Source organism: Cupressus sempervirens, chromosome 11 (assembly GCF_028749045.1).
Source record: "Cupressus sempervirens isolate cs-2001-9-10 chromosome 11, ASM2874904v1, whole genome shotgun sequence".
NCBI lineage: Eukaryota > Viridiplantae > Streptophyta > Pinopsida > Cupressales > Cupressaceae > Cupressus > Cupressus sempervirens.
The window spans coordinates 341,294,971-341,320,814 of NC_143128.1; the positions used below are offsets into that span (position 1 = coordinate 341,294,971).

Genomic DNA, 25,844 nt, shown 5'->3' on the forward strand with positions numbered 1-25,844 from the left:
AGAGAAGCTATCTAATTTGGTACCTCTTCCCATAAGAGGACAATTACAAACACAGTGATAGCAGATCAGGCATAGTTTGACAACTAAGTGACGGTTTTATGATTTGTATTTATGTTTATTAATTATAAACACCATCCATGCTCTGCCTGGTGGAGGGCCATTCTTAGTGAATTTCATAATTCCACATTGGAATCCACAGAGAAGCTATCTAATTTGGTACCTCTTCCCATAAGAGGACAATTACAAACACAGTGATGGCAGATCATACATAGTTTGACAACTAAGTGACAATTTTATGATTTGTATTTATGTTTATTCATTATAAACACGGTCCATGCTCTGCCTGGTGGAGGGCCATTCTTAGTGAATTTCATAATTCCACATTGGAATCCACAAAGAGATTTTAATATTCATTTAGAGACCATATAAATAGGTAGTGGGAAGATGCATATGCATATGTGAAAGAGGGATACAACTTGGTGGGTATCCATAAGGCTTGGGAAGCGATGAAGTCTCTTCCCAAGACCTATAATGATGGATATACCAATTTTGGTTATCCTGTAGACCTTAAGAGGAGAAGAAGCAAGATGAGATGGTGAATAGCTGAGGACTGTTTTAGATTGGCCACAAGGCAACTAGAGCCCTTGGAGGTCCTCACTAGAGAGTTAGAAACCTGATTTTGAATTCTCCCTAAGGATTTGGTGGAAATTAATGGGGGATTAGGATATAGCTTATTTCATTTATATTTATATATCTAGTTTTGTATGAAATCTACTAACACTTAATGTATGTTCATTCATCAAGGAATCAAATATTACTCAATTAGGAGGTTTGGACATTATCATGGTATCAAAGCATAATCTTGCTCTCCTATGAAATATAGTTCATGTAAACACATCAACATAGGAAAGGTTCAGCGACTCTGGCTGAATAATTGGCAAATGAACTTAGAAACTTTATGGAGCAAACTAGTGAGAGGTTTGAATGAAGTAATCAGTTAATCCTCTGGGCTGTTCAAAAAATGAAAACTAATAATTGTCATGAGAGAACCATTCCAAATTGAGGGAGGGACACTTATTCCAGTCATTGAATCCTCTGGGCTGTTCAAAAAATGAAAACTAATAATTGTCATGAGAGAACCATTCCAAATTGAGGGAGGGACACTTATTCCAGTCATTCTAAGAATGAACATACCACCAAAAGTGTCATCCTTAGGCAAACTATTCCTCCATTTTTACCTAGAGAAAAACCCATCATGGAAGAAGAAGAGCTTGTCACAAACAACGTAGAGGAATTTTCTTAAATATATGTAAGCTAGATCAAACAATTCATAGTGGTATACCCTTAGGGAGCATTATGAAGTCAAGATCCAAGCCAATTCAATTAGAAAGAACCACTTAGATAAAGATCTCAAATCAATGATTTAAAAAATATGAATCTGCCATGTTTTGATGGCTCTAGCAAAATCACTACACAATCATGGGTCCAAAAGCTTGACACCTATTTATCCCTCATCCCTATGAGCAAGAGAAATGCTATTAAATTTGCCTTCCTTCAGCTATAAGGGATATCCCATGATTGGTTGCATCAAGACATCATCGCTCAAGGTCATTGAAGTATCACCACCTCTAATGCATTCACCTGAAAACCCATTGGTAGGTTCAACCAAAAATATCTTCAGTGGTACTTCAAAGTGCTAACATATTTTAAGCAAATTGTAACCATAAACGACTTCGCCAATGAATTAAAGTTATCCGTGATGGTTCGTGATCTATCTGAAAGGAGTTTCGCCTATTTATTTATTGAAGGGCTCAAGGACTTTATAAAAAATATTGTAAACCCCTAGAAGCTCAAACACTGGGAGAAACAATACAAAAAGCAATAAAGGTTGAAACCAATGCTTCAAAAGAAAGACCAAAGTATCCTTCATCAAAAACCTCAAGTATAAAGGGCCAAGAGAGGACAACCGAGAAAGGTAGTGTTATCTACACAAAGATCCACGGAGTACAAGATATAAATGCCAAAGGAGAGGATCAACAAAAATATGGTTTTGTTTCAAATGTAGAGAACCGTAAGAACATGGCCATCAATGCAAAAAAGGACAAGTACATAAAATCAGAAAAAACTTATGATGAAGAAATACCTGCCAAGAGAGCAAAGTTTGATGAAAGTGAGCATGTGTCCTTAGCAGTTGTTACTCAAGAAAATGTGTATAGGCCATTTCAAATCATCAACTTCATCATTAAGAATTTAGTAATAAAAAAGAGATTGAAGACCCAATATTTCAAGGGTTTCACAATGGCATTAGCAAATGGATATATTGATCAATGTGCATAAGTCATAAGAGAAACTTCTATGTTGTAAACTTACAATATGATGTAATCTTTGGAATGGCTTGGATGAATCCTTTGGGATGTTTCACTATGGATAGTCCAAATCTGGAAACATGTTTCAAACATAAAGGACAAGAAGTAACATTAAGAGTATTGCTTGATGGATCTCCAAAGGTAGTATCTTGTAAGAGATTGAAACAAATCCTTAGGTGTGGCCAAGGAGAATGGATTGCCCAATGTGTAGTTTTAGATAGTTTATCTACTCATGAGCAAGGAATCTACATAGATATTCACCCTATCTTAAGGAAACACAAAGGTTTGAAGAAATTCCCTGGGTCTACCCCCAAAAATAAGCTTTAAGCATTCTATAGAACTAAAGGAAGGGATGAAATGTGTAATTATTACCCATTATAGACATCCTCATAAGTTCAAGGAGGTAATTGGGAAAATCATCAAAAATTTATTAGAAATAGGTGAAGAAGAAAGATGGGACTATAAGGATGTGTATAGACTATAGAACCCTAAACAGGAAAACCATTAATAATAGATATCCCATTCGAAGGATAGATGACTAGTGGATGAACTTCTTGGAGCTCATTACTTTTCTACGATAGACTTGGGATTGGGGTACCATCAAATTAGAATGAAGAAGGAAGATGTACCAAAACGAACTCTGAGATGCCACTTTTTCATTTTGAATTTCTAATTCTACCATTTAGCCTCGCCAATGCCCTGACAACCTTCCAACCATATATGAATCATATTTTCCAGCAACAACTAAGGAAATTCCTACTTATATTCTTTGTCAATATACTTATCTATAGAAAAATATAGGAGAAATTGAGTCTTAAATATTATGGAAACAAAATCCTTATATGCCAAAATCTCAAAATGTGAGTTTTGGTTAGAGGAGATGCTCTACTTGGGGCACAAGATCAACATAGGAGTGTAGATGAGAAGTAGATCAAAACCATCAAAGAATGGCCAAAACACAAAACCCTAACTCAACACGAAGGATTTGTGGGTTTATGTAGCTATTATAGACATTTTGTAAGAGGATTCTCGAAGATTGGTGCCTCCACAAATTTGGCAAAGAAAGGCATTTTTACATGGAATGAAAAGGCATAACAAAACCTTTGAACAACTTAAGGAAACCATAAGTTCATGCCTTGTCCTGGCAACTCTAGATTTTACAATGCCATCTGAGTTATAATGTGACACCTTAGGAGAAGGAAATGGGGTGGTTCTCATGCAAAAGAAAGATCCAATAGCATCTAATAGATGCAAGCTCATAGAAATATAGAAACACTATTCCATATATGATAAAGAAATGTTGGCCATAATGCATGTCTTGGCCAAATTCAGGAAGTACCTAGTTTGTGGGAGATTCATTATCAAGATTGATCACAATAGTTTGTGGCTCTTCATGAACCAAAAAGACCTTAATGAATGATAACAAAAATGAGAAGGTAATAGTTGAGCCTATGATTTTGATATAGAGTATTTCAAAGGGGTCAATAGTCAAGCTACAAATGCTCTATCCAGATGCCCCCACTTCAATACCATCACCAACATTTAATAAGATTAGAAAAAGGATATCATTTCTAAATACATCAAATCCCCCCAAGAAAAGGAGATCTTAGAAGGAAGAATAGGAAATGAAGAATTCAAAGTATGGGATGATGTCATTCTATACAAGGGAAAAGTATTCTTAACCCCACACTAAAAATTGAAGAGAAATATCATGGAGTATCATGACAATCCTCTATCTGGCCATCAAGGATACTACAAAACATACAAAAAGATTAGAGAAAAGTATTCATGGATAGGATTGAAGAAAGATGTCTAAATATGTAAAAGGTTGCATGATATGCCAACAAAATAAAGCAAAGCGGACTCACCAAGCAGGGGTACTACAATTTCTATCTATACCCAACCAGAAACGGAAAAGCATCTCAATGGACTTAATAACAAGATTACCCAAGGTTTATGGGAAATACAATACTAATGTGATAGTAGATGGACACACAAAGTACTTTTCAATTTCCATAGAACATAAGGCGCTCTAGATAATAGAGTTATCCTTCACAGAGCTCTTTCATCACCATAGATTACCTAAGAATTTTGTTAGTTTTAGAGATAGTAAGTTCCTTAGTCAATCTTGATAGGAACTCTTTCAACTAATAGGGACATATCTAACCTCTAACACAAGCGGCCACCATTAGATTGATGGACAAATAGAAATAGTCACTAAGTGGTAATAGGGTATTTGAAAAGCTATGCTACTAGCCAGTTGACTGCATGTATATAATGATTGCCCGAGGAGAGTATTGCTACAATGCTACCAATCACATGTCAATTGGGATGGCCACTTTCAAATCTCTATATGGGTATGAGGCTACTTCATTCTAGAGGAAAGCAAAGTACTAGTTGCAGAAGACTTCCAACAACAAAGCATAGATATTATAAAAACCCTAAAAGAGAACCTACATCGTGCTTAGAACCAACATAACATTTATGCTGATCAAAGCCACATAGAAAGGACATTGAAGTTGGAGATTTAGTATTTTTATGATTGTAACGATATAAACGATCTTCAATTAAGAAAAACGGAGCCGAAAAACTTAAGCCCTAATTCTACGAGCTATATGAGGTATTGAGGAAGATTGGTGAAGTAGCTTACAAGCTAGAAATACTCGGGAATGGCATGATTCACAATGTATTCCATGTTTCTAGACTCAAAAGGTCCTTGGACAACGAGTAGTGCCATGTGAAGAATTCCCGTCCCTTGATGATGAGGGACAATTTATTTTGAAGCCAGCTCGAGCAAAAAAGTTAAGAAATAGAACCATATGGAGTTCCTAATCAAGTGGAAAGGGCTGCCAAAAGAAGTCACCACATGGAAGAAAGAGGAAGGCATTAAAATGCCCAAGGAAAAGCAAACTTGGGATGGGTGGATTGTGATGACCCTAGGATATAGGTAGTAAAATCATGTATTAATGTAATTATCAATATAACAAATGGATCTGATTCTAATCATGTAAAACAATTACAAATGGTTTCATGATTAATATTATCATCATCATGTATGCATTTCCTTAACCATAAATCCATACATTTAGGCATAGTAATGAAAATCGCGGCCATTCACGCGATTCAGCGATTCAATTCAAGCCGAATGATTATTTGTGAATTGGTGAATTGAATCAGCAATAAAGGGTTTATGAAATAAGTTACTAAATTTCAAGGGTTTTATAAATTTGCCGATTCGTGGCCAATTCGATTCTGATTCATGGCCGATTTGCGATTCGGTTCGGCCTTGCCAATTCTGACCCGATTCCGATTCTTGTTACTTTGCATTCAGGTATCTATTTAATGAATAAATATAATATAATATAAATGATAATACATGAAACATTATCATTTATAATAGTATAAAATAATCTATAATATATTGTAATAGATATGATATATAATATAGAATGCACCAAATATAAAATATAATATATAACTCAATATAATATATCAAATGGTAATGTAATATGCTAAATTGATGGTTCAATAAGATGCGATTAATTAACCAAATAAGGTTCAAGGATCTTGACCATTTGAAGGATCCACCAACTATTGAATAGACACCATGCGGGTACACGTATGATGCTTTGATCAAACGAAAAGGATTATTCAATTGGAGGACAAGAAACTATCCAGCCAACATTCCATATAAGATAGTCAATGCATCAAGCAATATCAAACAAGAGAAGAACATTTATTCAGTCATAAAATCAAACAATAAACTCAGCAAACAATTATTATATACTTTAGTTGTTTCAGATAAGAACTTGGCAGCAAATTCATTAAAGAAGTTGCATCAAGACATACTACAGATCAAACCAAGGAAATATACATAATACATATTATAGAGATACTATTATATGCAGCAACTGTATACATTCATCAGTAATCAAATATAGCTTCAAGTCAGGGGAGAGGGACTTCCCTTAGTGGATCCATCCCCTTTAGAGAAGTTATCTAATTTGATGCCTCTTTCCTTAAGAGGAGAATCACAAAAAAAGAGATAGCTGATCAGGATTAGTTTGGCAACTAAGTGAAGGTATTTTCATTTTTATTTATGTTTATTTCGTATGAACATGATCCAAGATCTCGGTGAAGGGCATTTTTAGTAAATGTCAGGATTCCAAATTGTAATCCAGTGACAGATTTTGATAATCTCTTAGAGGCTATATATACCATAGTTTAAAAAATTGGCGAAATATCGTCAGTCTTGTGGTATTTCGTGGAAGAAACATGCCAGTGATTATATCGCACAAGATATCAGCACTGAAATTTTCAAAAAACCGCAGCGATCTTTCTGGCAAATATCGCGCTAAAAGCCAAAAATATCGGTCAAAAACGTCGAAAAAGCTTATTGCTTTTAGGTTTATAACTTTGTTGTTTTCAAATGTGACATTTCATTTTTTCATAATAGTCTTTAGTTGCGATAGCAATAGCAGAGACTGGACAACCATTTCTGTGACAAAGGCTCAAGCGATGGAGACAGTATTGGAGGTGTCAGTGTTAAGTACCATTTTTGCAACCGCCCCATCGATGTTGCATTTTCTGTGTTGGCATCAACAGTGTGGATTCGTGGAGTGCATCGACTCTCTATTTCCAGGCGTTGACTCTCCATTTCCTTGTTAAGCGTCAACTCTTTACTAGTATTAGTTTAGTGGCAAAAATTAAAATGTTATCCAATGTTATCTTTACATTACATATTATCAGTATTTTTATGTTTATTTTATTTTTACATATCACAATTTATATTTCAATTAAAATGCAAACTGTATAATGCTGGTTATATTTATTATTTATAATTGTCTATTTTGTCTATTTTATAATTATTAGTAGTTATCATTGATCAATTTATAACTACTATCAAATTAATAATTATTAATTTTATAATTATCCACTACCAATATTTATAATTATAATTTTGAATTTTTATGTTTTTTATAGTTATCGAGTTACCAGTAAATATATTGGTAACATGGTAACTATAAAAAATAATAAATAAAGTTTAGTTTATAATAAAATAAATAATTATTATTTATAAATTTATATGCTATACACATGAATATATGAATAAATATAGATTTATTAGATTCAATTTGTTAATTTTTATAGGTTTATAACTGTACTAAATTGTTACTTATAAGTTACTATATCAATATGCATTCTAACTATAATTTTTTTTTTTTTTTGGTAGATTCTTATCGTGAACTTAACATGTATTCAGAAATTGTAGTTTCATGGAGTTTGACTTTTATATGTATTGAACTTATTTATTTTCAGATATTGTACTTGTTTTTTGGTATATTATTCTGTTATTATGTTAATCTACTAAGTTTTAGTTGCTATGAATTACTGTTAAACTCAAAACTTTGATTAATATATGGTGGATATCTCAAATCCTTATATGTTCTAAAAGTTTGGTGTGTATGTATGAGTTTTTAAGAATACATTAAGAAATTGTATATTTTCAAATGTTTAATAAAAATGTCTTTTTATTGCTAAATATTTCAACGAGTTTTTCCCGAACCAAATTTTTAACTATTATATATACTAGTAGTGGAAAGATACATATGCATATGTGAAAGAAGGGTATCCCTTGGTGGGCATCCATAAGGATCGGGAAGAGATGGAACCTCTTCCCAAGACTTACAGTGATGGATATACCAATGTTGGTTCTCTTGGAGGTTTTAGAGGAGAAGAAGCAAATTGATATGGTGAACAGCTGAGGACTGTTCTAGATTAGGCATAAGGCAACCAGAGGCCCCGGAGGTCCTCAACAGAGAGCTAGGAATCTGATTTTGAATTTTCCCTAAGTATTTAGTGGGAATTAATAGGGAATTAGGTTATAGTTTCTTTCATTTATGTTTATATATCTATTTTTGTATGAAATTCATGAATAATTAATGCAGGTTACTTCATCAAGGAATCAAATGATAGTCAATCTAGGAGGTCGGACATTACACTTGTACTCTGAACCAATCCTTCCTGTGAGTAAAATATTGAGATGCTTTTGAGGATCAATGCAAAACAGAGACGACTTTCTATGATTTGGGGTCGTTTGGCCATGAAAGTATAGAAGACTGACCCTTGCTCAAAATGTTATATGAAATGAGCCTTTTGTGCAGGCTCTCCTTTGTTGAATTTCTGATTAGTAAATCTTCCTGTAGTGCTTCTTTATATGACCAGGTTATACAATAGTGACATGATATTTTTTACAATCTTTGATGTATCATCAAAATTCCTTACCTTTCTTTTTAGGCCACATGCTATTGCCCTTGTCTTTAGTTGCAAGGGTGTGTTCTGCACTTGATGTATCATCGTTGCTACTAAATTGCTTCTTCTATTTGTGTGTTGCAAAAGATTGTTAGTTCATTGAACTTCAGGTTGACATTAGTAGATATTGAGTTTCTCAATGAAATGTTCAAATGGGCGTGCCAAGCTTTTAGCTCAATAACGACCATATCTTTTTCCATCATGCAAACTATAGCTTGCAATTGATTGCAAATGTTTGTGATCTTCATTAGATGCTCTTGCAAATACATCTTGATAATCATTATTGGGAACAACATATTTTTTAGAAGAATGCTTTGCCTTTAGCTAACATTGTATGCAAACCTGTAGGTGCGTCCAAATTTCTGCAAAGTTTTTGTCTGATGGAACCTCTAGAAGCATTTCATCTGTAACTGATATTTTGATTAGCATGATGGCTTCATGATTATGCTGATCATATTTGTCCTTGTATTTACCTGCAACTGTTGGCCAATGTCAGTCCTGTGGATGATCTTATCGAGTCACCTATAGTCAAATATCATGAGCATTTTCTGCTTTCAAGTGTTAGAAATCTTGCCAGTGAAGGTCTGTTTTGCTTTCAACATCATGTAGGGTAATGAAACTATCCCTTCTGCAATTGTAAATCATGGAAAATAAAAGATACAATAGCTTCCATGAAAGAACATCTTACAAAATTTTAGCCATTTTTTTCAAAATCGTAGGCAGCATACAACACCCATGACTTAGAAAATCACCAAAAACTTGCAAATAAAATTCTGAAAATTTGGCAACAAAAACTCATTGCCGAACCTTAGCCATCGCTGAACAGTTTTATAAACCCATCATTTAAAAAAAAAATTGTCATAAAATCCGGTAAATACATGTTGCATTTCAACAACAACCCAAATTGAAAAAAAATGGGAGACGATGTGGTTGATGTGAGTTGATCACATTCTCACATGAAAAAACCTAGATGACATGGTAAAATCATGCTGTGATTTCAGTAAAAGATCGGAATGTTGAGACGAACACGGAGCACATTTTTTGTCAAAAAGTAGCCATGATTTACCACATAATAAAATCATATTTTTTCACAGAATAATATCACAATTTTTGAACAGGATAAAAGATCATGAGTTCTGTTTAAAAATCTCTCAAAACCCCCCATCAAAATTCAATGTCCTTTTGATAAATTTTGTGTTACATGCATGCAATTTATCACTGCCACAGTGTAAAATTCATAATGCTCATCAATCCTGAGATGTCGCTGTGCTCTGATACCATATTACAAAAAGTGAAAACACAGAATGATTACCAAGATATTCAATAATTACGAAGGAGCAAAATTCTCTTTAAATACTAGTTACAATGATATATCAGAAACGGATAATATTGATAACAAAGAAAGCAGATGATAAGAACTTAACTAAAAGAATAAATGAATACTCCTAAAGTCTATCCTAAAATTTTAATTAGCCACTATGAACAAAAGAATACTATATTATTTTAATAGTTTGTCATGAGAAAATGATTGAAAAACATGATGAGTTCATTGCTACCTCAGCTCAAAGCTGGCTACTTACATCACCAGATCTATTTTTGCTGATTTCCACATAGATATTTCAGATTTGGAGAATTCCTCCTGCAAACAGGAATTAAAGGAATTCGTGTTGGGCATATCTCATTTCTTGCAGATGACAACTGTTGATGATAGTGCTTGATATCCCTGCTAATCTACCATGATGTCAACATATCTATGCAAAATTAGAAGGCCCATATGCATTTAATTCTAGCACCATGCATAACTTAGATGTGCAAGTTGAAAATACTTTGGCTGCATATGAGTTTATGTTGTGCTTGTATGCTTCTGAAATGCAAAAACATTGTGAACTGGCTGAAATCCACTGTTTTTGTGGTTGGGGACAAGTTTGGAATGGTTGGGAATGTAGATCAATAGGTTTCTTTGAGACTGTTGTGTTATGATCTTTATCTTAGATCTCATATGGCATGTGATGCACTCCTAATTTACCTGAACACATTCTTTAGAAATCACAAGAAAATTCCAATTTTTAGCCTTTGTAGTGACCTAGTTTTTTCTGCAGGCCAAGGATGCTAAACTGTTAATACAACTAGCAGAGACAGAACCAGTAGATTCATGGTTCCTTGATGAGGCCTTTAAGATTGTTGGAGACTTAAATATATCTCTGGTTCGTTATGAGCTCTCTAAGAAGCTTTCAGGCCCGTATGATAAGGAAGGTGCTTGCCTGACCATTACTGCTGGAGATATAGGCAATAATGCTCAGGTATGCTGTTGACAGGACGATTTCCTCAAAATGCAATAATTTTTTGGATTAAACCATTGTAAACAAACATTTGAAGTTATTTTGAATCTAAAACAAAGTAGCTATTATTTTAGAATTGAGAATTAGCATCCGAGAAAATTTTGAAAATCTTGTTCAATGCAAAATTTTAGATCTGGTCTGATGGCCTGGAAGTGGAAGTAAATGGCACTGTAAATAAGAGTTTTTGTTAATGGCCTATGGTTCCATTGCTTGGAGATCCTCCTGCACCAAAAAAGTCGGTGTTGTATAAGTTTTAGAAAATAGGCAATCACAGGCAAATCATGTAGACATAAAAGTTTTAATATTTCCATAGGTCAACATTTTGAATGGTATATCTAGATTAAACTGTCTTATCCTTAGTTGGTTTCAGATGTTCTTGTTGTCTTCCAATCAATGGAAATTTTTTACATGGTATCTTAATTTTATTTCCCCAGTATTTCTTAGTTTAAGGAGGCATATGTGCTGGTAGTCACAAGATTCATTCTATGAAACTGATCTATTAGCTATAGGACTCTAGGTGTTTGAAGATGAAATCATCCGCTGGGAGGGAGTGTCCTAGGCTAGCGTACAATATTTCCATTGTTATCAAAATTAGCTCTTTATTTTGTTATCTATGATTTGTAAAGTAGTGACAACTATGCCAGACACTGGTCATTGTCAAACAGATTTTTAAAATAAAGGATGAACTGCAAATTCTAATGAAAACTAATATTAAACAAGGCAAATTGAGAAAGTTAACGCAACATATTAGAATACTCATATTCTCACCCTTTCCACTTTCTACTATTGTGAAAGTGAAATTCAATCCTAGGCTTCTTTGGCCCACAATAAGCCTGAAATCAACTTGTTTCAGTCCCTGAGATCTCTACAACATGTCTCCTATGCACTCTATTGTGTCTTTTTGCCAATGAAAATGTTATTACAATAATAGATAAATGTCTATTATTAGTTAAAGGTAATCTATTTGTAATCTATTGTAAATATTGGAATGTTTCTAATATTTAGTTAGCTGTAGTTATCTGTTAGCTTTTTTAGCTTTCTTTTAACTAGAATATAATGTTTCTATTCTTTACGATTGTTTCCTAAGGAAACATCGCTTTATTCTTTTGTATATCGAGACCTCTCGGTCTCTGTTAATAATAAACAAATATTTTCCAGTTACTCTGTAATATGGTATCAGAGTCAATATTTGAAATTTTTTCGAAAGTCATAATTCTTTGTCAAAATTATCAGATTCTATTTTCGAAATTATTTTTCCTATTTTTTGCTTCAAACAAACCCTGGTTTGTGTAGGGTTTTTTAGTCAATCTGCAAATTGCGGTTGGGAAAGTTGAAAAAAATCACACCTGGTTCCTCCATGCACGCGGGCTACTAGCGCTTATTGGTCATGTCTCTTTGTGATGACAGAGCTCGTGTTCTTGCAGAGTAGTCTGTCATGTTTTTTGGCGTCGTTTCTAGTATTTTACCTACAACTCACAACACTCTAAGCACAAAATTGAGGCATTTTTCTCTTGCAAACACGCCATTCCCACCATTTCTTGGTTTAGTTTTTTGTCTGATCCAACCTACTCGCCCATCTTTGTATCAAAATCGCCCATATTTGGGCTTTTTTTATTAACAATTGGCCATTTTCTTTGCAAATCCGACCTCCATAGCCATCGGTGGGACTAGGTTTTTTTTTGAAACCCTAAGTTTTTTGATATCGATATTTTTTTTCTGATTTTAGATTCTTGGTGGATTTTTTGAGAGGTCAATTGGGTTGTGGTCCATTTTTTTGGGTGCCTTGACTTTTGTGCCTCAATTTTTAAACCAACGGATTTAGAAATTGACAACATATTCTTTCTAGGTTTTTTTAGCTCTCTTCTGGGTCATCCTTCAAATTTTCAGGGTCTTCCATTTTTTTGCCTCGAAGAACTCGCCTTCATAAATTTTCACATTTTCATTAACAATGAAAAATGTGCCATGGTATATCTGACAAACATTCTGCTCGAGCACAACTCCAAATTCAATGGTCGAAATTATGGCACTTGGAAGCACCAGATCATAGCAATTTTTGAATATCGGAATATTGATCAAATTGTTATGGGTGTTACGAAGCATCCGACTGCTCTAGTTACTAATCAGGATACATGGGATCTGAATAATCGAGAGGCAGTGATGCTTCTCAAATTAATCGAGATTGATGATCAGCCCTCTCAAATTCCATCTGGCAAGACAATTGCCGAGACATGGGCACATCTCAAAGGTCTTCATGAGACTTTTGACAAAAGAAGAGCTTTCTTTTTGAAGAACACTCTGTTTTCTATTATCATGGATGAGTGAACCTTGCTCCATGCACACCTAAATAGGATTCAGGAAATCTGTGATCAGTTCCTTGCCATTGGTCGCAAGATGGAGGAAGAGGACATTGTGGTTATCACTCTTCGGAGTTTTAGTTTACCCAAGTCCTAAAGCATTTTATTAAGACTCAACATCATGTCTTCTGGTGTTGATCTAAAGTTCACTGATCTTTGTACACTTATGCTTCAAAAAGATCGGTGGAAACAATAGTTCTGTAGCAATTCCAACTCCACCTCCACAAAGCAAGCCTTTACTGCTAAATCCTTTCAGAAGGATAAAGGCAAGTCTTAACAGTAGTCCTCTGCTCCAACTTCAGAACTCTCCCGAAAGAAGGACATTCAATGCAACTAGTACCACAAGTTTGCTCACATGAAGGTTGAATGTTGGAAACACTTAGCTGCTCAATCTAAGCAATTAGTTCACAACCCAAAGTGAACAGTGCAGAGCACATTGAGCAGACATAATCTACCTTTTACATCTTCATGGCTAAAAAACCTATAGATCATGTGAAATCGTCTGCTTGGTACATTGATTCAGGTGCCTCTCATCATTTTACTCACCATAGAGAGTGGTTTATTGATTACCAAGCTTACTTAGATTTTGTTATTTTTGGTGGTGGAGAAGAGTACACCGTTGTCGGCAAAGGCAATATTCAAATTTAGTCTACTTGGAGGAATCTCATTTTCTTCGATGTGTACTATGTTCCAGGGATGGAACTAAATCTACTCTTAGTCAGTTAGTTACTGCTACATTCTCCACACTTGGATGTCACCTTCAGTTCACATCAGTGTACCATCATTGATCGGGTGACTCAATGTACTGTTGCAGGTCTTGAGGATCATGGTCTTTTCCGACTTATTGATTCTGGTGATTCTTGGGACTTAGCTATGGCTGCTTGGCGGTCTTCTATTTGCACACTTTGGCATTAGCGATATCAGCACTTAGATGTGCATTATCTCTCTCAACTTGCTCGGGATGAGCTTGTCCTTGGATTGCCAGAGATTTAGACTCAACAACTTGGAGTTTGTGATGCATGCTAGGTTGGGAAGCAACATCACACATCTTTTTACAAGTGGTGATTCATGGCGCACTTCTCAGGTACTTCAGCTTGTTCATGCCGATATTTGCGGCCCTATGGCCACTCCTTGCGTTCTTGGGTCTAGGTATTTTTTGTTGTTTGTTGATGATTTTAGTAGAAAAATGTGGGTGTATTCTCAAAGAAATCCGATGCATTTCCTATATTTTAGAAGTTTAAACCTTTAGTGGAAAAAGAGTTTGGGAAATCCATTATTACTCTTAGATCAGACAATGGGGGGAATTTTGTTCTAATGATTTCTCTAGCTTCTTGGATACTCATGGCATCAAACGCCAGTTAACCACACCCCATAGACCACAACAGAACAGTGTAGTTGAACGTTGGAATATAACAATCACCAAGATGACTTGATCCATGTTCGAACACAGCATGTTCCGAAGAATTTTTGCATAGAAGCAGTGAACACTATAGTTTATCTTTTGAACTAGTCACCTATAGTGGTGGTTAAAGGTAAAACTCAGGAAGAGGCCTGGTTATGTTGTAAGCCCAGAATTAGTCACTTGAAGGTTTTTGGCTCTCTTGCTTTTGTTTGGATCCGTGATGCGTCACCAACCAAGTTGGATAGAAAGAGTCAAAAACTCATGATTGCTGGATACAGTAGTCTTCACAAAGCCTATCGCTTGATTGACACTGAGACATCTCATTTCTTGTACAATCGTGATGTAGTCTTCAATGAGTAGCGAGGACCATTCATGCCTGTTTCTCCTGTTACTGATCCAACATACCAGCCTATGAAGGCTCATGATTTGGGAGTTAGGCTTCCATTAGGTCCACTTGATGGGAGGGCTCCAGTAGCTCCTACAACTCCAGTTATACCAATGATCCCTGTACAGACACCTCCAGCTTCTCTTGCAGGATCAACTCGATTTGCAGATGCTTCACCTGAGTTTAATCTAAATTCTTCTGACGAGGAACCTCATCATCAAGCATCTCTTGATACTAATGTTGGTCGTTCTCCTCTCTGGCCTAAGTGGTGGGCTAAGACACTTGCTGATCTTCATGATGATGAGCTCATTGATGGGAGAACTGCTTGGAAAAAGAGAAAACCTATAGAATCTGTTAACTTTTCTCTCATGGCCGACATTTAAAATTTTTTGAACTTCAAACATATTCCGAGGCTAAAGGAATTCCAGAGTGGGAATAGGCCATGACATCTAAACACCAGAGCCTGTTGAAGAATAACTCCTAGGTCCTTTCTGATCTTCCACCAAGGAAGAAACCCATTAGTTGCAAATGGGAATACAAAATCAAATACAAATCTGATGGTACTTAAGATAAATACAAAGCTCGTTTAGTTGCAAAGGGCTTTTCTCAGTGTTAGGGCATTGATTATGACGAGACCTCTGCTCCTACTGCAAAGATGAGAACGATCAGATTAGTCCTAGCCATGGCAGGACAATTTGGATGGAAGGTCCATCTGATGGACGTCAAGAATGATTTCTTGAATGGTGATCTCCATTAAGAGGTCTACATGACGCAACCTCCTAGTTCAAGGTTGCTAATAAAGACCATTAGGTTCTCAGATTGGTAAAAGTTCTCAATGGCTTGAAGTAGGCCTCTTGGGCATGGTACACAAAAAATGATAAGTACCTTAGTGATGAAGGCTTCAAGAGGAGTTCTTCAAACTCAAATTCGTACATCAAGACTATAGACAATGACATCATCCTTATGGTTATTTATGTGGATGATTTGATCATCATTGACAATTCAACATCTTTGATTCAGGGAATCAAACAAAATTCATGCTAGTCTTATGATATGACTAACCTTGGGCTCATGCATTATTGCCTAGGCGTTGAGGTTTGACAACAGTCTTTTGGTATATTCATCCCTCAGTCCAAATATGCCAGGGCTCTGTTAGACAAATTCCATATGTAGGATTGCAAGCCCGCATCTACACCCATGGAGAAAAGTTTGATTCTCCTCCTGATATGATACTACATACAGGCAACTAGTAGGCAACTTCATCTACCTCTCTGCTACTAGGCCTTACATCAGCTTTGCAGTCAGCTACATCTCATGCTTTTTGATAGCGCCCAAGGTTGATCATTGGATAGCCACAAAGAGTGTGCTTCGTAATGTGAAGAGCAATTCAGAGTATGGACTTCTTTACTCTTGAAGTTCTAATTCAAGATTTAGTGGGTTCATAGATTTAGATTGGGCAGGGTCTGTTGATGGTAAAAGGTCAACTTTTGGATATGTGTTCAGTTTGGCGTCCGGTGTAGTCACATGAACCAGTAAGAAACAACAGACAGTTTCTCTCTCCTCTACAGAGGCTGAATACAGAGGGACTATTAAGGTAGGATGTGAAGCTATTTGGCTTCGTTGGATGCTTGGGGATATAAAGATGTCACTAGCAAGACCGACTACTCTGTTTGTTGATAACGACTACGTTATCAAGTTAGCCCAAAATCTAGTCTTCCATGAATGAATCAAGCATGTGGATGTTCATTGTCACTACATACGACAACTGGTTTTGGACAATAGATTTATAGTATGTTCCTACCACAGATTAGACCATAACCATTCTCACCAAGCCTCTTGGTCCTAATAAGTTTGTCAAATTCAGAGGACAGCTTGGTGTTGTGGATAGATTAACTATTAAGGGAGGGTATTACGATAATAGATAAACGTCTATTATTAGTTAATGGTAAACCTATTTGTAATCTATTGTAAATATTAGAATGTTTCTAATATTTAGTTAGATGTAGTTATCTGTTAGCTTTTTTAGCCTTCTTTTAACTAGAATAGAATGTTTCTAGTCTTTACGATCGTTTCATATGGAAACATCACTTTATTCTTTTGTATATATAGACCTCTCAGTCTTTGTTAATAACAAGCAAATATTTTCCAATTACTTTGTAATAAATGCTGCTTTAACCTATAAATTATAATTAGAATCCAAACAGATCCGTTGTAATCCTTTCCTATTACCTTTGTGGACATTTACAATTGTAATACAGTGTATGACTCTAACAAGCATCCAGTAATGAACTGAAAGTGGTGCTCTAAAGAAACATAGCATTTCTCTCTTTGTAATTAGCTGTTATACGCAATGGCCAAAGATACATTCACAACTCATTATTGTGCATATTTTTGTTCTTTTTTCATGTAGCAACGTTAGCATCACAATCACTCCATTTTTTCTTTTACCCCATTTATGATTCTATTTCTTGAAGCTTTAGATCTTTCAATAATTCCTTTTGGTTCACTTTTAAATTTAGAAGGTTCCATAGAAATATTTTTCTACTCAAGAATGTGTCATAACATTATATATTTCATGCATAAACTTCACTGCAATTGAGGATCCAATGCAAGTTTGTAGGTTTAATCTCCTATCTTTTCTCAATTCAGTTACTCTGTAATGTCCCCATTTTTGCCAGCATCAGAATTTCAGGGATTAGCCTATTCTTGTGATCCTCGTAGGATAATATGGTGGTTAGAAGGTTTTATTGAGGATTGACACTTTATGATGGGGCATAATTTCATATTATAATATTATAGTAAAGTGAAAATATTATAATATTATAATAAAGTGAAAATATAAGAATATCTTTTATCCCACATTGGGGAGAAAAGTAAGTGAGCTTCCACAAGGAAAGCATAAAAGGGGCATGAGAGGCTCTTTTCTTATCATCCTATTATTGTCATTGTTACATCCCAAATTTTTGCCCTAAATTTTAATTTGATCATAGCCATTGGTTTAACGAATTATTATCATGTGAAGTGAGTTAGTTGACATTGCATCAATTTATTTCTTCCTGATCATGTGAAGTGAGTTAGTTAATTATAACTGTTGTATCAATTTATTTCTTCCTGATCATGTGAACTGAGTTAGTTAATTATAGCCATTGCATCAATTTATTATGAGATGTTTCCATGATCATGTGAAATGAGTAGTTATTTAGACGTTGATGAAATTTGTAACGGTCACTAGATGATCGGCAATGGTTTTGAATTAATAATTAATATATCTTGAATTAATGTCTTGGCGAGAATGTTTGTTTGAGTGATTACAGGAAGAAGACTGAAGAGAGGGGAAGCATTGCTAAACAAGATCATTGAAAGGGGATGGTCGAATGGTCCAGTCATCATAATCGACAGGTTTTACCTAAGACTACCCTGGCAAGGTTACTAGGATTTGACAACTTGTTGCATTGTGGAACCACATGAGCTATTAAAGGAACAATATAATAAATAATATAAATTAAAATATAATTCATACCTTTAAAGAATTAACAATGAATTTATTATTTAATCATTATTACACACTCTCAAATACGAACATATGTATATAAAAATAAGGTGACACCAATAAATTATAAGTTATAATCTAATGATGCCACTTTATCAATACATACACATAAATGTACATAAGGATGCATAATAATAATAAAATAATAATAAAAACTCTTTAACTCCTTTTTTTTTTTCTTTCCCTCCTCTTTATTGTTTTTGAATAGCATTCAAATGGCTTCTTGTAACTGTTGGTAGTCGAAGAGTCAAGTTATTCTTTTTATATTAGAGTCTCATGATTGTATCGAACACATTCTATCTTCTCCTTCTCTGCTATCGGTGGCTCTCAGCCCCCTGCATTTATTCATAGTGAGGAGAAACTGAGAATAACTTCCGACTTCATTCTCTGCTCTTCTGCTTTCCTATACTACCTGCACGTCTCCATTTTCCACGGGTTCTAAGCAAGAAGCCGAGTCCAATATTCTTGCCGCAAAGATTCATGAGTAGACAGAGGTGTCATGTAAGATACCGCTGAACCTTGTTTTTAATTCCTTCCATGTTACTATGCCTGTTGTAAGTTTTGTTTATCATAAGAACCGAGTACTGAAACCATCAAATCATGGTTTAATTACTTTCATATTGCTATGCTTTCTGCGAGTCTTGTTTATCATAAGGACCAAGTATAGAAACCATCAAACCATCACTGTATTCCTTTCATATTTCTATACTAGTCGTGTATCTTGTTTAGTATAATATCCAAAATATTGATGCCAATTTATTACAGACTGAATCGAGTTGGATATTAATAGATTTCTAGTCCATTGAATCTGTCTTTTATATCACTAATGTTCTTTACTCATAATAGAGTATCAACCATGTGCATGAAGGATGGATATGCAATGATAACCATGAACAACTAATTCTGCTCAGAATTTACTGCATTCATTTATACCATACAGAGATGGAAATTATATCCAACACCGAGGAATTCACCGGCAATAATGCCATTATAGGTGAAGAGGTGTAAAGCAAACATAGTGGATCTGACTTGTGAGCACCTAGGAATCACCGACATGGTAGCCTGAGAAGGTGAGGAGGTGTAGAGGGTTTGCACAAACAAGAATGGAATCAGAATAAATTAATAATAAACAAAAACTATAATAGCTCATGCATGTTCTAGTTATGAAATATGTTTTCAAGTGGTGGAGATCGGGTTTACGGACCCAACTTTGAAATCCTTGGCCAAGTTAGAAATAGGCAGATGTGCTGAACATGTGATCTTTGTTGTTTGTCTAGACGCTTCAGTTATTTTGGAGAATAACTGTTGGGACACTCAAACCACCTGATTACTCAGATGACTGGGCTTATGAACATCCCAAGCCCGATTCTGAGGTAGGGAGGGTCGTTCTATTAAGCTAGGATGTGTGGGGATAAGTAATGGTTTGTAGTTGGGAGGTTAAGCCTATGTCAACGCTTCTCCTTTCACCAATGCTGAGGCTTGGACAATGAGATAAATGGATTCTTTCATTATTACTGAATGTCTCTTTTACTTTTAACCCTTAGAAGAATAGTTAGATATTATAATTGCTAGATGGAGTAAACATTTATTTTTATGTTGTATAACCATTTCAGTTGATATAATTAGCCGTTACTTTATTTTCAGTTGAATATGTTAGAAGTAGTTAAATTGTTAGCAATACATATATATTTCTTTATTTCTCGTGAAATCAGCAAAATATGTAAGACAGTTAGATTGGGAAGAGTTTCTTTTAGTTATAATCAGTTGGTAGAAAATCATTGTCATGTGAATTGGAATCATTTACTTATAAAATTAGATTAATAAGAGATTTAAATTGGTTATGAAAATTTGTATGTTATAGTCATTTACATTTGACAAGTTGTGTGGAGCCAAGGGTTTCAACATTTGCCACTAGAGAACGGAGTTCTTTTGTGTGCCTCCATTTGAGTTGGTAAAATGCCCAATGAATTTGGTATTGGGAGGACATCATGTAGGTGTTCTATTTGAGCATATTAGTGAAAGACCCTTCAAGGGGCTGTAATTGTTGAAGACAAATCATTCTTTTTATTGTGTCAAATTTGTGGCCTAGGGCCAGATTCGTGGAGTAAGATTGAAGGAATAGGTTGGATATTGCTATAGTATCGTTGCTACAGTAACACTGCTACAGTGCCATCGCTACAGTGATTTGCTACAGTAATTCGCTACAATGTCGTTGCTGAACTCGCTACAGTAAAAATCTAGATTTCCTTGACCAGTTTCCCAGGTTCCTATCTATTTCATTTGTATTGCAGGGAGGATAGATTTGAATATTTTAGGGCATGTGTAAGAATTTAGGAATCATTTGTAATTTGATTTATATCAGAATTTTACATCAGAATTTGTTGCCCTAATGTCTTATTGATGTAGATGCATATTTTCTCATTTATAGTCAATGCCTATGTTTCAAAAAAATATAAAAACATTTGTTGTTGGTTGTTTGGAGTTTTGCAAGCGTATCAATTAAAGTTTCACACACACACACACACACACACACACACACACACACACACACACACACATATATATATCTTGTGTGTAAAGTGTTTTACGAAATTCTCAGATTAGCAATTTGGAAATAAAAATCAGAATTGCATGGGATATTACAGTAGGGATATTATAGTAATATCAGAGCTTGCTTGCAAAGTGTTTGATGAAATGGCAAACAACTGAATTAGAGAAGAATCTGGTGTTTGAGGAAGTTATAATCAATTGGGGTTATTACAATGGTATCATAGTGGTTTCCTGCCATCCTGTGGGGTGGTAAAGTTATTTTATTTTTAGATTTGTTGTTACATGGGGAGTGAGAAGCACTTTAGCATTTTCTAGTGATGGATAGACATATGGGGATTCGCAGTTGTAGAAGTCGATGGAGTAATGATGAAGCTAGCACGAAAATGAATGCTTTGCAAGAAAGTATGGAGAAACTTAAGCTTCATCAACAAAGGTTAGCAAAGAGCTTGTCGGATCTAGGGACAGTTGAGAGGGCAGTGAGGTATATTGTTTATGCCTTTAGAAGGCCGAGATCGAGGTTGCAGGAAAGGGGGCTTGAGATTTGCTTGACATGTGTCCATGATGCAGATGCACCTGTATTTAGTACGACACCAACTAGTCCTATCCACAGTGTTGATGGACTTATTTCAGAGGGACATGTGGATGTGTTAGTGCCCTTGGTGGATAGCAGTACTGAGCTTCAACAAGTTGAGGCTCCCATAGTAATCGCTGCGGTTAGTTCAGAGGCATTTGATGATGTAGTTGTCACTAACTATTCAGACTCCCTTGAGGAGAGAGTTGTTATTGGAGACTTATATGTCAGCTATCGTAGAGTTGCTCTAGTGTAGGAGGCAGTTGATTCATTAGGCGAGACTGAGGCATGTATAGGGTCACCCAGTTGTGATGTTGGTGTTGCAACGGAGTTAGTAGATGTGGGTTTATACTCTAGTATTATTGATTCACAACCTGACATTGAGTCGTGTGCAAAGTCAGGAGTCCGCAGTTGAGGCTTTGTCAAGAGATGTCGATACAGATACTATGGACATTTGATAATCCATTTGATGATGCTATGAGATGTATTGGGTATGACACTCCTTATTAGATATTGGGTGATGACTCTGAGGAGATTTGGGGTGGGTCCTAGGATCGATGCATATAGGGTCTTATTATTGAGGTGGAAGTTGAGACATGCGAGGAGATTGATACAGCAAGGGATTCCATTTCTTCGAATGAGAAGTTGGTTGAGGTACATGATAGTTGTATGTCGGATGTAGAATTGTGCGAGGAATATAGAACCCGTATGAGCGATCTTGTGGTGGAGAGTTCTGATTTAGTTTCCTATCTCAGTTCAGTTAGTGAGATAGAGAGCTTGCATAGGAGTCAGGGATTACAGAGGCATCATGTGACTTGTTAGCTCAGGGTGAGTGATAGTGACATTTCTTCAGCTCTTGAGCATTATGATGCTATTTGTTAGATGTTAGCTACATCTGGTTGGGTTGCCCATATGTTTGATGAGCATGGTGATAGTAGTCTTTCTCTAGTAGAGGTTCATGCACTTTGAGAGGATGTGAGGATCTTGAAACATAGTTAACTTAGTTAGTTGTTGACAGGGATTACCTCTTGGAGTGTGGTAGCACCTGCTATGAGACGTTGTTAGGGAAAGAGGAGGAGGTGGCTAAGCTCACTTGAGAGATTGAGGTGACTTTGGACTTTCTTCAGTATACTCAGTTGGCTCTTCAAGAGTCATAGTCATAGTTGGATGAGGTTACTATGGAGTTAGAGCGGGTAAAGTCGACACCAGCCCTAGATCTTGTTCAATTACATATTGTGGTTGGTGGTGAGTTTGCTTCTACGGTTGAGGATGAGGGACATGATGATGTGGCAAACACATTCATCCAGGATATGAGTATAGTATGTATAGAGGAGGTGAGAACATCAGCGAAGACGAGCTCTTATGTTGATTTGCTTCCTTCTGCTCAAAGCGAATCTATTTCTTCATCTCATACAACTGATAACATGGGACAAATGGCAGTGCCACATTTTCAGAGGGATTAGTTGTGGGCCGTAGGAGAGCAGGTTGATGATTCCACATATAATTTCTACTGTACTGAGTCATTCATGGAGTATTTGTTGGAGAGCTTGGATTTTCCGGATGTTTCATATAGTATATTTGAGGGTACTCTCATTCGGGGCTCTTGTGCTATACGACGATTGGTGAGGAAGATTGTAGGGACCTTGGCTACAATGCCTCCCAATAGGGATTTTGTAGTTGGGTTTGTTGAGAGGGTTACCCAGGATCCTGCCTGACCAATAGTTCAGAGTTAGAGATTGGAACCATCTTCTGATTCCCAATTTGATGATGATGAGCCCTTGATAGAGATTGAGAGTTTTTATTAGCATTACACTTTGAGGAGTGCTCATCACTTTTCTTTTAACCCAAAGGTAGAGGACTTGGATTTTAGCATTATGGATGGTGACAGGAGGTTTGGTATACATTATACCTGCAGAGGGCATACTTCTCCGCCAAGGAATGGAGATTCTGAGATACAAGGTATTGTGAAACAGTTGGATGTGCTAGTGAATGAGTTGAATCAAAATCGCAAACAAACGACTCAACTGATTTCAAATCCGAGATTTGAGCAAAGCATGATATCACTTTTTCAAAAAGCAAAATGTGATGATACAATTGCGGCTTTAGATTTGCGGGACATTTCTTATGAGGCACTTGCATGAATTGGGCACAATTGAGGTGGAATGTGATGAGAATTTATGTCAAGTCAGATGATGCAGTTGTTGACATGAGTTCCCCTGATCATGTATTTGATGGCAATAGTGGGAGTAGCAGCATGCGAGGATACTGTCTTATCGGCAAACACTTCTGTGTCAGTTGAGCCATCCAATGAGGAGTTTAGCATTATGCATGCAGTTTTAGATGTGTGTTTTGATGATAGTACACTTGTTATTGTTGATGAGGTGAGTGATGTAGTGACAGAGTCATGTTATACTATCAATCAACAAAGTGTTGACGTGCACTTCATGGACAGTCCTATGTTCAACATGGATGTAACATTGTCTTATGACAATTTGTTGTTTGAGGTTAAAGTTGATCACTCACCGGAGTGGAGTTGGGCTCAACTTTTACCATCTGTAAAGATTCAGTTTTGTGTTGCGGTAGTTGGTAATGTTCCTGTGTCCACAGATTTTGATGTGGCTACACCTATTGTTGATACAGTTGGCATGAGTGCATATGGTTCTCTGGTGCAGGGGCACCTCCCTCTATTAATTTTATATTGTTTAAATTCATCTTCGAAATGATTTATTTATTAAGTGATTGGAACCATAATGTGAAATGGTCTATTTATTATGTTATTGTAATCAGGATCACATGAAATTTGTAATGAAAATCCAAATATGGATAGGAAGGGACACGGGAAGGTAAAGGGTTGTAACTGTTTTAGGTTGTCTTTAAAAGAAAGACATTATTGTAATAGCAGAGAGAGATCGACAGAGTGGTTAGAGGAATAAGGAATAGGTTGTGAGAGGAAATTGGGCTCTTTGGTTTTAACCAGAGAGCCATTGATGTTTTGTTGACTTTGACATTAAATGAAATGTATTTTTATTAAGTCTTTATGTTTCCTTCTATCGGCTTTTGATCTCTGTCAGGAAGGTTATAACAGTGAACATGAATTAGTTTCTCTCTATTGTTATTTGCAAGAAATGTAAATGATTTGTTTTATGTCATGACAATTTGAAGGAATGGTAATGGAAATGGTTTTATATAAAAAGATAATGTGATAAACAGATTTGAAGATTACTTGATGCCCTCTCCTCATTAGATTGGTATCAGAGCATAGAAGATTCTAAGCATGTAGATGGATAGTATCTACACCAGGCAGTGTTGGGTTGTTTTGGATTCTTGTTTTGAGGGTTGTGGTTGCAAAATGGTGCCGGTTCACTCAGCTGCAATGGGTGGATAGGAGAGGTCTACCAAAGGATCATAGGAGATGATCCAGGGCCAGAGAGGATGGTCCTTTGTGTGTCGTCAACAGACTGGGGAGAGAGGCATGATGGGACTCCCAGGTGAGGGACAGGAGGTTGTGATGCGGCATGGACGAGTGGATTGTGCAATGGCTAAAGCACCATTGGAGGCGACCATCATAACTCCATTGATAGGAGTCAATTAAAAGAGATAAAGAAAGCGGAGGAGGCATTGAAGCAATGATGGTGAAGAGGCGCAGATTCTCATCAATGCATTTCCATGAGGTCATGGAAAACTTTGAAGTTTGAGAGTATGGTGCAGGGGCACCTCCCTCTATTAATTTTATATTGTTTAAATTATTAAGTGATTGGAACCATAATGTGAAATGGTCTATTTATTATGTTATTGTAATCGGGATCATATGAAATTTGTAATGAAAATCCAAATATGGATAGGAAGGGACATGGGAAGGTAAAGGGTTGTAACTGTTTTAGGTTGTCTTTAAAAGAAAGACATTATTGTAATAGCAGAGAGAGATCGACATAGTGGTTAGAGGAATAAGGAATAGGTTGTGAGAGGAAATTGGGCTCTCTGGTTTTAACCAGAGAGCCATTGATGTTTTGTTGAC

The 25,844-nt window shown here is 35.9% G+C and overlaps 1 protein-coding gene across 3 annotated transcripts in view; it reads left to right on the plus strand.

Annotated features, from left to right (window-relative positions):
* The window catches only part of LOC149529482 (peptide chain release factor PrfB1, chloroplastic-like), a 169,629-nt gene that overhangs the window by 19,064 nt on the left and 124,721 nt on the right, over positions 1-25,844 (plus strand). For 2 of the 3 annotated variants that reach the window (XM_089809965.1, XM_089809967.1), the window contains exon 3: positions 10,778-10,978. The exons of the other annotated variant lie outside the window; for it this stretch is intronic. In XM_089809965.1, coding sequence (XP_089666091.1) covers positions 10,778-10,978 — 201 coding nt within the window. The remainder of the gene's footprint in view (positions 1-10,777; positions 10,979-25,844) is intronic. 3 annotated transcript variants of the gene reach the window in all.